Source organism: Babylonia areolata, chromosome 18 (assembly GCF_041734735.1).
Source record: "Babylonia areolata isolate BAREFJ2019XMU chromosome 18, ASM4173473v1, whole genome shotgun sequence".
Classification (NCBI taxonomy): domain Eukaryota; kingdom Metazoa; phylum Mollusca; class Gastropoda; order Neogastropoda; family Buccinidae; genus Babylonia; species Babylonia areolata.
Genome location: NC_134893.1, coordinates 47,117,803 through 47,130,746, shown reverse-complemented (window position 1 = coordinate 47,130,746; position 12,944 = coordinate 47,117,803). Strand labels below are relative to the sequence as shown.

Genomic DNA, 12,944 nt, shown 5'->3' with positions numbered 1-12,944 from the left:
TCTGTCTGTCTGTCTCTGCCATGCTGTGCTTTTCTGTTCATGCATTAATGCATTTATTCATTACGTTTACACTCTTTATATTCACTCTCTTTGTTTAAGCCCTTGCATGGAGTGTGTTCATGACGTTGGTCACATTGTCTCTCAGCTACGCGTGGAGGCGTACGAGGTTCTTCGACCGGATTTGAAAGTAGAGGAGAACGTGTTGATCGACGTCATCAGGAACCCCAATTCTCCGGTGTTTGGTCGGAACTTCTACACCGCCACCATCGCTGAGTCCGTCGCCCAAGGCACCTCCGTGCTGCAAGTGTCTGCTGACGATGCTGACGGTGTAAGTAGTGTCCTGTGCGTGTTTGTTGGGGTGTGATGAAGGTGAGGGAAGATTGGGGGTCAGTAATATCACCCTAGTAACTGTTGGTTCTTGCTGTTGTAGTTTATTATTCACTCTTGAAAGCAGATAAACGCCCTCTCTTTCTCGCACACGAGTATGTGTTGATCAGCTGTCATTGTCTGTTCAAAGCTAGTTTACTTCCATGGTTAGTATTTATTTGTGTCTCTGTTTGTACTTTTTTCTTTGATGTGTTAGGAAGCTGGCTAATCGGTTTGTCTGTTGTTGTTTCATAGGTTTAAATATTTAACATGTCGTGTATGCTACAAAGTTGACAAACACCGACAAATTGCAGAATACCTTTTTTCTTTTGATATGCAAACCAGATTGAGAAGTATTTGTGTTGCCCAGGATGCTCCTCTGTACCAAATCGACAGAACAACCCAGGCTGGGGTTAGCGCTTCAAACTTCTTCTTCCTCGGTCCCAGTTCCGGTGTCATCTTTGTCCGCAACGATCTCAGGACCAGCAGCCAGAACCAGTACACTGTAAGTGTGCATGTATGTTTGTGTAGTAGTAGCAGTAGTAGTAGTAGTAGTTTCATTTTAAGCATTTTCAGAAAACTGGTTTTGGATGAAGGAAGCGAAATAAAAAGAGACTAAGACTCCTTCGGTACTTCTTCCGTTGGCGTACCAGGACATTTCAGGTCATTTCAATCAAACTCCAGGTCTTGAAGATGTAACATTTGAAATGGTTGTGTCGGTCCGATAACTGCAAGTTAAACACTTTGATCAAAGATTATCCATTTATTCGCATTTGTTGACCTTAGAAGCGCGTTCAACGCTACTGTTCAAGTTTCTCGAAACCAATAAAGCTCCCTCCCATCTGAAAACTGCTGATTTTATTACACCTATTTCATCATTAATTACCGATGCAGCGAAAAAGTACTTATCTTTATATTGTCTTGTCAAAAGAGAAAAATAAAGAAGGAAAGAAAGCTTCATGTCGAAAATAGAACTGGCAACAAGATCTGTTTCAGGACCACCCAAGAAGAAAGCTACAATCTGACCTCGAAGCAAATATTATGAAGATAATATTGGTCGCGTTTATTCATTATATTATGTTTTGACAGTATAACAGTAGTAAAGTTAAAAAGATGCAACAGAATTGTTACACCATGACTAAACGGAAAGCAAAAAAGTCACTTGTGACGAAAATTGAACAACAGCATTTCCCCACCTTCCACTCTCTTCCCTCCCTCCCTGTCAGCGATGGCATGGGAAAGGAAAATAAGGACGACTGTTGGTCTCAATGAAAGCCCCCACCCCTTCCCACCCAATGAAACTCACTGAACATCGTAAAACACAATAGATCTCACGTGACATTGTCAGTAAGTCATTTTCTCTTTCATTCCTCATTTCAATTTTTCGGCTCACCATTTCAAACAATCCTGCAGTTAATTTATACTTTCCTCAATTCACTTCGTTAAAATTGTCGATCTGTCTTCCGATACTGATCTTGTTCTTCCATTCTGTTCACTCAGGTGACCCATTAGTAGCTGGTTACTGGTCTCAATTCACAGATCATTAATGTTGTTCAGATTATATCTAATGGTCTTACTTTTTCAGTTCACAGTGCGAGCTCGTGACCAGTCTTACCCGGAACGTCAGGACACGGCTTCAGTGCAGATTAACATCATCCGCGACCAGTTTGCCCCGCAGTTTTCCCTGCAGGACTACCGTGTCACCATCTCGGAGACCTCTCAGGTCAACTCCACCCTGCCTATCATCACCGTCACTGCCACTGACCGGGATCTGCAGGTGCGTGCTGGTTGTGGGTGTTGGTTTAAAGATTCAGGTGATCCAGAGAGTTACAAAGGTATAACCCTTTCCGCCCTTTTGGGCGTTTTGGGGGAAACATTGGTTATGCATGAACAGTCCCCATAATTCACAGAAAAAACTCAGATTGAACAGACTCCACAGTTAACAGAAAAAGTACACTAGGTGATGAATAAGTCTAATGCATTTTTAAGCTATAGGTTTTATGCAATGAAACTTATGTACCAATGAAAAGTAATGGGACTTGATGTTTCACAGCGTGTTCATTTTTGCACAGGAGCGCATCTCGTACACAGCAGTGGGTGACGGGTCCGCTTTGGCCTTCTTCTCCATCGACAACGTCAATGGTGGCATCTTCGTTAGGAATCCCTTGACCCAGGACAGCCTCATCACCTACACAGTGAGTGGTTCCTGTCTTTGTGAGTGCTTTGGGTGTAAACCGCAACAGCGTCTCTTAACACTCACGATATTTAATAAATACATGTTTAAGTCTGTTTCTTTGATACATGTTTGTTACATTTATATTTATTTCATCCTTGTCTTGGTGGGCTTTTTGTGTTTTTCTTTCATTTGTTATCTTTTAAGTCTATTTACAGTGCACATTTCAAATTGAAAAGGAACAGAAAGAAATGTTTTATTCCTTTGAAATTTACACCCACCACCTAAATACAGTGACAGAATAAGGGACAGAATGACATGTTTTATTCCTTTAAATTTACACCCATGGCCCAAATACCCGTTATGTAAAACGGAGATAAAAAAGATGCTATATTAGTTTTATGATTTGCAACTGCGGCCTAAATACCCAAAAAAGAAAATCATTTATTTTGAATTTACATTCATGGCCTAAATACCGTTGTGTGAAATGGACAGAAAGACGTTGTTTATTCCTTTTAAATTTGCATCCATCATCTTAATACCCGTTATGTGGAATGGACAGAAACCGATTTTTTTGTAGAATACCCGTTGTGTAAAATAGACAGAAAGAAGTTCTGTATTCTTTTTAAACCTACACCCATGGCCTAAAACCAGTTGTGTAAAAATGGACAGAAAGAGATGGGGGTTTTTTATTTACAACTATTGTCTAAATACCCGTTGTGTAAAATGAACTAAAAGAAGTTCTTATTCCTTTCAAATTTGCATCCAGGGCCTAGATACCCGTTGTGTGAAAATGGACAGAAAGTTCTATATTCCTTTTAAACCTATATCCAGGGCCTAAATACCCGTTGTGTAAACATGGACAGAAAGAATGTATTTATTCTTTTAAATTTACCTCCACGACCTAAATACCCGTTGTGTAAACACAGAAAGAATGTCTTTATTCTTTAAAATTTACATCCATGGCCTTAATACCCGTTGTGTGAAATGGACGTAAAGAAGATATGTATTCCTTTCAAACTTACATCCACGGTCTAAACACCCATTGTATAATCCACACCTACAGCTCCGCCTGGAGGCCATCGACACTTTCTACCCCAACAATGTGGCTGTAGCCAACGTCTTCATCACCGTCATCCGTAACCCCAGCGGCCCGCAGTTTGTGCAAGCCGGCTATGTGGAAAATGTGGCCGAGTACGAGCCAGCAGGAGCTCAGCTTCTGGTGGTGACTGCCGTAGATCAGGATGGGGTGAGCAGACTACGTCAGAAACATATAGTGTAATGAGATCTACTTTAAACATACATATATCTGAAGGAGACATGTTGATCAGTCACAGAAACATTATATGTGAAACTATGGCAGACCAGTCTTGAAGATCTCATTAACTTAGTCGAAGCCAGTATGCTTCATTTCCTTATTTTTCTTAACATTATTCATAAGGTGCTATTTAAGGATACACTGTCTTAACGGCTCTTACTATCGTTAGCATTATTCCTGGACTGCTAATCAAGGATATACCGTCTTACTGTTTTTATTTCTGTTAACATTATTCCTGAACTGCTATTTCAGGATACACTGTCTCACTGCTTTTCTTTCTGTTAACATTATTGCTGGACTGCTATTTCAGGATATACCATCTTACCGCTTGTTGAACATTGGAGAGTGCCTGGAGTACTTCTACATCTCACCGGACACAGGCGCCATCAACCTGCGTAAATCTCTGTACGCCAACCCCACAAATCAGTATGTGGTAAGTACAGCTGGTCCATGAGCACTGTCTTGTTCAGTTCAGTTTCTCGGTGAGCGTTTTTGCAGCAGGTTAGTGGGGTGATAGTTGGTCAGGGTGGTTGGGTTTTTTTCACTTTGGTTTGATTTGGCACACTTATTTATTGAGTCTTCAATGTACTGGATTACTTTCAGACAGAATAAGAGAGAAAGGGTGACAGATACCGCCAGTGGTGTACTGTACATGCTGACGTCTGCCTTGAAATAGATATTTCTTTACTTGCGTTTATCACAACACAAAACTTTATGTCTGAAATTTTAAGTTTAAAAAAGCCAAGTCTTCGTTCTTCCTTATCAATAACTTTGTGATCAAAGGACATTGTGTTGTGTATATATCCCAGTTACTATAATACCATAATTTTCATGAGAAATGGTTTCTGTACGGATGTTTGATGTTTTGTTCAGTGCATTGTGCAAGCTAGTGACCAACGGTCCAACCCTCGCCTGACCAACGCCACAGTGACAATCAACGTAATCCGCAGTCAGCCACCTCGCTTCCAGAACACACCTTACAGCTTCACCGTTTCTGAACGAGCAGCTGTCGGGGCCTCCATCTATAGGGTGTCGGCTTTTGATTCAGACCTGAAGGTGAGTTGATGTGTGTGTGTGAGAGAGAGAGAGAGAGAGAGTGTGTGTGTGTGTGTGTTGTGTGTGTGTGTGTTTACAAGTTTTGTTTTTTTTATTGAGATACTGTGGAATTCGAACATCTTACACAAAGTGTGGATTCAAGTGAATACTTTAATTGAGCCACCAGCAGCACTTCACAGAAAATATCCCGAGATGAACAGATGTAAATATCCCCAGATACATAGATGCAGACAAATGATCGAGACCACATGCACGTAATTGTCATACGAAGCATTGTACCTTCTCCTTTTTACTCAACAGGGTGCCTTGCTGTATGACGTGGTGGGTGTTGCACCAGCTCCCAGTTACTTCCAGCTGAACACAACCACAGGTGTCATCTCACCCCGTGTGGACCTCAAGGTGGACACTACACAAAACTACCTGGTGAGTAATTCCTGGGTTTCTAGGCTTTTTGTTGTCAGTCCACTGACACTGTCTATTAATAATTTATTTATATCTGTTTGTCAGAACTACATTTTGTTTGTGCCGGTTAATTCGTAATTTAGTATCGCATTCCGAATACCTCATACAATGATAAAAAGCTTCTGTTTTGTGGGATTTTTTTTTTTATAAATGCATCGCAATCATAGAACTGCCATTATCATACTAGTGATCATCACCAGTCCGCCAGCCGATGTTTCCTTTTTGTTACAGCTCCGAGTGAGGGCCTTCGACTCGGCGTTCCCCACCCAGGTGGCTGAAACTGATGTATCCATCTTCGTGTTGCGCAATGACAACCCGCCCATCTTCCAGAACGAACCTTACTCCGTGTTCTTGGATGACAGCTCCCCGATTGGTCAGAGCGTGGAGAACGTGTTGGCTACTGACGCTGATGGGGTGAGGGGTTTTCTGTGGGAGTAAGTGTGAGTGCGTGTGTGGAGTGTGTGTCTGTATTCCACAGCTCTTTCTTCTCTCTCTCTCTCTCTCTCTCTCTCTCTCTCTCTCTCTCTCTCTCTCCCTCCCTCTGTTCCTCTCTTTTTTATTGTCTACTCCTTTTTCTCCCTCTCTTTCTCATTCTCTCTGTTTCTCTGTCACTCTCACTATCACTATCACTCTCACTCTTTCGCTCATTCTTCCCCCCTCTCTCTCTCTCTAATTCTCCACTTCCGTTTTTTTTTTCTCTCCGTCTCTCTCTCTCATTCTCCCCCTCTCTCTCCCTCGCCCCGTCTCTTTCTCTCTCTCTCTCTCTCTCTCTCTCTCTCTCTCTCTCTCTCTCTCTCTCTGTCTGTCTGTCTTCGTGTACATGCGTTTACTTATCTGCCACCAACTTCGATGTTTCTCGTTTCTTCTCCATCAGTCTTTGTTCCTACGTTCCCTCAACAAATATCTCTCGTAAACACTCCTGAAATCGTGTATAATGTTGTGTGTGCTGGTGACCAGCATTCTGTTGTTGACCACTACCTGCCTTGCTGTGTACTCAGGACAAGGTGCGCTATGACCTTCTGGGAGAAGCGGCTGCTCTGGACTACTTCTACCTGAACCCCGACACTGGCGCCATCTTCTTGACCAGGGCGCTCTCTACCACAACCACCACTTTCTTCACTGTGAGTGGTCGAGGGATCCCGCATCCGTTCTGTTCTTGCGTGCACTGGCGTAATTAGAAGGGGCATGGCTGACATTGTCTGTTTCAGAGTGAACAGTTCACATGTTCACACTTTAGAAGATTTGTTACAAACATAGAATGACATGGATTCTGTAAGAGACGAATAAAGAAATAATAGAACACTCAAGTACCCGAATCCATAATTATTTCCTACTGAAGACCGTACGCTTTCTTTTGTTATTTTGTGTGCTCATATGCATGGTATGTATCTCTTCGCACATTCTAGATTCTGCGTTCTCTGTTAAATATGTCGGAAAATGAAGTTTTTATTAGTTACATTAGGTATCATGTCTTGTACATGTAACTAGTGTACATTTGCGTCTGTGGAGGAGGAGGAATTTTGTTAAATGTCCCGTCACACATATCGGTGATTGAAGACATTTTGTTAAAGTATTTATGAATACATCTGAGTATTATCGGTTAGAAGGGGTGGGAGATGTGGATGAATGGAGGGTTGGGAGAAACTGGGCAAATGAGGGTAAAAATGTGGGTGAAATTTGGAAGAAAAACAACAAAAACAAAACAACTCTAAATACAGTTACAGGAAATTACTTAAAGGACTTCGTAAAAGAGAAGTCGTTAAACTGACAAGCGAAACAACTGATAATGAATGCAAAAAGTCAAAAACATCAACGTTCTCAGTCACTTGTGAAGACACACTTTCGTGTACAAAAGGCTTCATCAAACTACAGTGAAAAATTCTATGCTCAGTTGTCAGGTTACTAAAGCATATGCACTTGACATTAGATTTGCGTCTGTGTCTTGTTTCCTTTGGTAGATGTATTTTGACTCGCAAGCGTAAACAAAATGAGTTCTTATGTAAACCATGTGTGTGTGACTGTCTGTCAACCTGTCTTGTCTGTCTGTGTGTGTCTGTCTGTCAGCCTGTCTTGTCTGTCTGTGTGTGTCTGTCTGTCAGCCTGTCTTGTCTGTCTGTGTGTGTCTGTCTGTCAGCCTGTCTTGTCTGTCTGTGTGTGTCTGTCTGTCAGCCTGTCTTGTCTGTCTGTGTGTGTCTGTCTGTCAGCCTGTCTTGTCTGTCTGTGTGTGTGTGTCTGTCTGTCAGCCTGTCTTGTCTGTCTGTGTGTGTCTGTCTGTCAGCCTGTCTTGTCTGTCTGTGTGTGTCTGTCTGTCAGCCTGTCTTGTCTCTGTGTGTGTGTCTGTCTGTCAGCCTGTCTTGTCTCTGTGTGTGTGTGTCTGTCTGTCAGCCTGTCTTGTCTGTCTGTGTGTGTCTGTCTGTCAGCCTGTCTTGTCTGTCTGTGTGTGACTGTCTGTCAACCTGTCTTGTCTGTCTGTGTGTGTCTGTCTGTCAGCCTGTCTTGTCTGTCTGTGTGTGTGTGTCTGTCAGCCTGTCTTGTCTGTCTGTGTGTGTCTGTCTGTCAGCCTGTCTTGTCTGTCTGTGTGTGTCTGTCTGTCAGCCTGTCTTGTCTGTCTGTGTGTGTCTGTCTGTCAGCCTGTCTTGTCTGTCTGTGTGTGTCTGTCTGTCAGCCTGTCTTGTCTGTCTGTCTGTGTGTGTCTGTCAGCCTGTCTTGTCTGTCTGTGTGTGTCTGTCTGTCAGCCTGTCTTGTCTGTCTGTGTGTGCCTGTCTGTCAGCCTGTCTTGTCTGTCTGTGTGTGTGTCTGTCAACCTGTCTTGTCTGTCTGTGTGTGTGTGTCTGTCAGCCTGTCTTGTCTGTCTGTGTGTGTGTCTGTCTGTCAGCCTGTCTTGTCTGTCTGTGTGTGTCTGTCTGTCAGCCTGTCTTGTCTGTCTGTGTGTGTCTGTCTGTCAGCCTGTCTTGTCTGTCTGTGTGTGTCTGTCTGTCAGCCTGTCTTGTCTGTCTGTGTGTGTCTGTCTGTCAGCCTGTCTTGTCTGTCTGTGTGTGTCTGTCTGTCAGCCTGTCTTGTCTCTCTGTCTTTCTCTCTGTGTGCCACTGGTGAAATTTAACACAGGCATGACATTTCACTGCTACCTCAAGCGATGGAGAAAGGAAAAAAAAGTGCAGGATGGTTGATACCAATAAACCTATCTAGCAAACTGTTTTAATGAAGGCACTTCACATGCACGAAATTCAAATCTCGATAAACTTGTTTCAGCATTCACAATAGCTGCTGCTTGCCACACTGTTAAGCATATGTGGATTAATATGTCTTAGCCCACTAATATTGTAATTGAAACAGATTAGCGACAGTAGTATCAGATCAAAATTAATTATTGATTCTTTTAAATCTGAAATCCATTTGGATTTAATTCCGGTCTGTAAAACTTAAAAGGAAAGAGATAATGACTTAACGTTAATTGCAAACATTGTGACACCGATGACTTAAAGTTAATTGCAAGCATTGTGACACTGGTGACTTAACGTTAATTGCAAGCATTGGGACACCGATGACTTAACGTTAACTGCAAGCATTGTGACACTGGTGACTTAACGTTAATTGCAAGCATGGTGACACCGATGACTTAACGTTAATTGCAAGCATTGTGACACCGATGACTTAACGTTAATTGCAAGCATTGTGACACCGATGACTTAACGTTAATTGCAAGCATTGTGACACCGATGACTTAACATTAATTGCAAGCATTGTGACACCGATGACTTAACGTTAATTGCAAGCATTGTGACACCGATGACTTAACGTTAATTGCAAGCATTGTGACACCGATGACTTAACGTTAATTGCAAGCATTGTGACACCGATGACTTAACGTTAATTGCAAGCATTGTGACACCAATGACTTAACGTTAATTGCAAGCATTGTGACACCGATGACTTAACGTTAATTGCAAGCATTGTGACACTGGTGACTTAACGTTAATTGCAAGGATTGTGACACCAATGACTAAAACGAAAAAGGCTCACTTAAGTTCAGTTAAGTTCAATTCAAAATTGCTTCATTTCCTCCCACGTGGGAAATTAGATGACCTTTCAACTTTAAGTAAAATAATGACAGACGCTGCATCTGTGTTATTATTTCCAAGCTCTGAACCATCTATAAACACCTTTATGTGGCTTTGATATTTCTCGTTAAAGTTTTTTGTATTCCATATTTTAATGATATTTTCTTCTTTTTTTTATCACCACTTCATATCAAAAGTAGGTTTCTTTGTCTCTCATAATGGCGTTGGTGTTAAGAAAGGTGCAACCGACATATATTTCATGTCTGTTCCAGCACTTTCAGTAAAGTCAGAAATATGTGTTGTTATCCTCATTTAAAATAAAACAATGCCAACCCTTTTCTGGAAAGTCAGACTTTGGCCTAATATTCCATTCCTTACCAATATCGTTATCACTTGCACAAGCTCTTGCTACAACGTAAGATGTTGCCAGTTCTCGGTATTCACCAGGTGGCAGAATCTCAGCTTTTCTAGAGGTTTGTAACTGCTTAAAATAGATAATCCGGTGCACTAAATCACACTTCTTGTCAATTTTGATCTGTTAAGTACTGCTGGCAGGTGCTCTTTGAGTTTTTATATCCGTTCCCCAAGGCAGTCTGCTCATGATTTAAATGAGTTTTCAACTGTTTCTTGCTTTGTTAATGTATATTTAAAACAAACATTCCAGTCATTTTTTTGTGAGAAAAATCCACACACATTGAACACATTTTCTGTATTTCATTGGTTCTCTAGGCATTTTGAAAGTTCGTGATTTAGCAGGATTGGTTACGACTTAAGTAACATCATGTTAGTTGTATTAGTGCATAGGTTATCGGAATCAGATATGATGTCCTAATATAATCTTGCGTTCTGTGTAGTATTGACCACTCAAACATTACGTTCATCCACATGCAAATACCAGTTGCATATTGAACCAGAATAACGTTTTTGACATTGGTTGTCGAGGATATTGAAGAGGATGGGTGCTATGACCGAATCTTGTGGAATTCCTATGTCAATATTCCTAGGTGTCAAGTATGCCGATCTCATTCTAGTTTGCATAGTCCCGTTTTATAAACAGCACGTTATATAATTTTGAAAAACAATCATTTATTCCGAACGTGGTCGTGATCTTTTTCAACATTAAAAAATATTGATAGACTATTTTTTTCTGTGAACAAATTGTTGTTTTACTTGAGCAGATCTTTTAATCAAATGCTCGACAGCCGATCTTTTTTTTCTGATGCATGCTTGGTTCATGGGTATATTTTTTCACAGTCGTGTAACAACATCTTTCCGGTATGGGATGTTATTGCAGTGGGTCGATATTTCTTCTTTTTTTTATCACTTTTGGGTTTTCCTGCCTTCAGGATAGGAATCATTTTAGAATCTTTGTATAACTGCTGCATTGTACTGTTATAAAAAAAAAAAATGTCCCTGAATAATGTGATGTAAGAAAATTATACGATTTTCTTCTTTGGGCTTTTTGGTGTTATATTGGAAACAGAATAGCGTCTAGAGATACACAGCTGTTCTAGCCGTTGTTGTCTGTGCCATTCCTGATAGAACCATGAATGAAAATAATTATCAATCGGAAATCATTGTTGCTCATTGCTGAACTGATTTGAAGAAGAAAACGGTATACGTCATTTGTTTCACTAACGTCATGCTTTGACCGCATTTGTTTTGTTTTCATTTTGTTTTGCTTTTGTGCTTGGAATTTGTAATTCTTTCCTGGCTGAACCTCTGCAGTCGGAGTTCCACTTCAATGGTACTTAGGACCTTGGTTTAATACATTTGCATAAAAAGAAAGGGCGTCCATCGGGTCTCTGTGTGTGTGTGTGTGTGCACGAGAGCGCGCGCGCGCGCGTGTGTGTGTGTATGTGTATGTGATCTTTTTTGCGAGCTGCTCTCCACCCATCGCCTATGTGTCGTGCTGATGTCATACTGACTCGAGTATCATTCTGTATATGTAATTTTGATTGACTGTGTGTGTATCTGTCTGTCTGCACGCGTCTACGTAGGTCTGTGTGTCTGTGTTTTTCAACGAGTGTCACAGTAATGATGTGTGTGTGGAGAGGGGTTGGTTGGTACATTTACAAAAATCGCAGCAGTTGAAACCTGGAGTATGTGTGCGCGCACGCGCGTGTTTGTAATGATATGCGCGCGCGCGTGTGTGTGTGTGTGTGTGTATGTGTGACAGCATGCGTTTGTGTGTGTGTTGGGGGGAAGGGGTGGGGGGAGGCATTTGATTTGAGTATGTACGTGGATGCCTGTGTGCTCAGTTCCTTAAGTGTGGTTCTTGACTTGGTGCAAACCACCTGTATGATGGCTGGTGTATCGTGTTGTGCAGCTGTCCATCCGTGCCACCGACCAGCGCGTGCCAGAGCGGACCGACGACACAACGGTGCAGGTGACAGTGTCCAGGAACCAGTTCCCACCTGTCTTTACTGACGAACCTTACCGCGTCACCATTCCCGAGACCACTTCCATCAACGCGACCATCTTCACTGTCTCTGCCACAGACCAAGATCTGAGGGTGAGGGAGAAAAAGAGAGAACGGTGACATACGTGTCCTAGTTTGTCGGTAATGTACATGTATATCTAGAGTTCGTTTATTTATGTATAGTCTGTTCATCTAAGATGGTGATATTAAACTGATATATATATATATATATATATATATATATATATATATATATATATATATCTGCATATGTGTTGTTTCTGTCTTTTTTTCTTTTCTTTTTTTTCTTTTTTTTTTTTGTCTTCCACTGTCTGTATAAATTAGGGCACGTGTGTATATGAGTGCGTATTTGTCTTGTCTTTTTTTTAACACTAGTGGTATAAAGGAAGTGAGTGTATGCAGAATCTAGTTTCGGTTGTCCATGTGTGTGTGTGGGTGTGTGTGGGTGTGTGTGTGTCAGTGTGTGTATGTGCGTGTGTCCGTAGTAAAACTTGAACAGACAGGAAGTTAGATATATGTAAAACCTATCCATTCATTAGAAGTTTGCTGACTACCTATCCATCCATTCTTTTGGTCTCACCGTCAGTCAACAGAAAACTGAAGTGTTACTGCTCAAACCTGTGTCAGGCCTTATCCTGCCAGACCCAACCATCATGACCGAAGACACAAAACAGTACAACATTGACATATTTTTCCTGACTCGTCTAATTCTCAATCGTTCTTACATTGCCATTCTCTGTTACGTTTCCCTTGACGATAAGCGACGTAGTGAGGAATGAGCAATGCGTTCCAGTCTCTGCTTTTTCACATTGAGCCAGTGTTAGAGATTCTCCCAGATGCTAAATGTTTTGTTACAGACGCAAACTGAAAGAAAACCTTTTTTCGAGTTAAACGATTTAATGTAAACCTGCCAAATTTGGTAAGCTAATGACATTTCATATACGATATAGTTATAGGCGTTGTTGTTGTTATAATTCTAGAAAATGAAAAAACGTTATCGCACTGCACAATACTGAATAATCATGTTTTCCAAAGATTTTAACGCAAACCTCTCACACCTGCAAATTA

At 41.3% G+C, this 12,944-nt stretch overlaps 1 protein-coding gene across 2 annotated transcripts in view; it reads left to right on the top strand.

Annotated features, from left to right (window-relative positions):
- Nucleotides 1-12,944, top strand: part of LOC143292849 (uncharacterized) — a 290,755-nt gene that overhangs the window by 228,184 nt on the left and 49,627 nt on the right. For both annotated transcript variants that reach the window (XM_076603474.1, XM_076603475.1), the window contains exons 128-138: nucleotides 146-328; nucleotides 737-871; nucleotides 1,952-2,143; nucleotides 2,439-2,561; nucleotides 3,606-3,788; nucleotides 4,168-4,290; nucleotides 4,731-4,913; nucleotides 5,214-5,336; nucleotides 5,607-5,789; nucleotides 6,374-6,496; nucleotides 11,763-11,948. In XM_076603474.1, coding sequence (XP_076459589.1) covers nucleotides 146-328; nucleotides 737-871; nucleotides 1,952-2,143; nucleotides 2,439-2,561; nucleotides 3,606-3,788; nucleotides 4,168-4,290; nucleotides 4,731-4,913; nucleotides 5,214-5,336; nucleotides 5,607-5,789; nucleotides 6,374-6,496; nucleotides 11,763-11,948 — 1,737 coding nt within the window. The remainder of the gene's footprint in view (nucleotides 1-145; nucleotides 329-736; nucleotides 872-1,951; nucleotides 2,144-2,438; nucleotides 2,562-3,605; nucleotides 3,789-4,167; nucleotides 4,291-4,730; nucleotides 4,914-5,213; nucleotides 5,337-5,606; nucleotides 5,790-6,373; nucleotides 6,497-11,762; nucleotides 11,949-12,944) is intronic.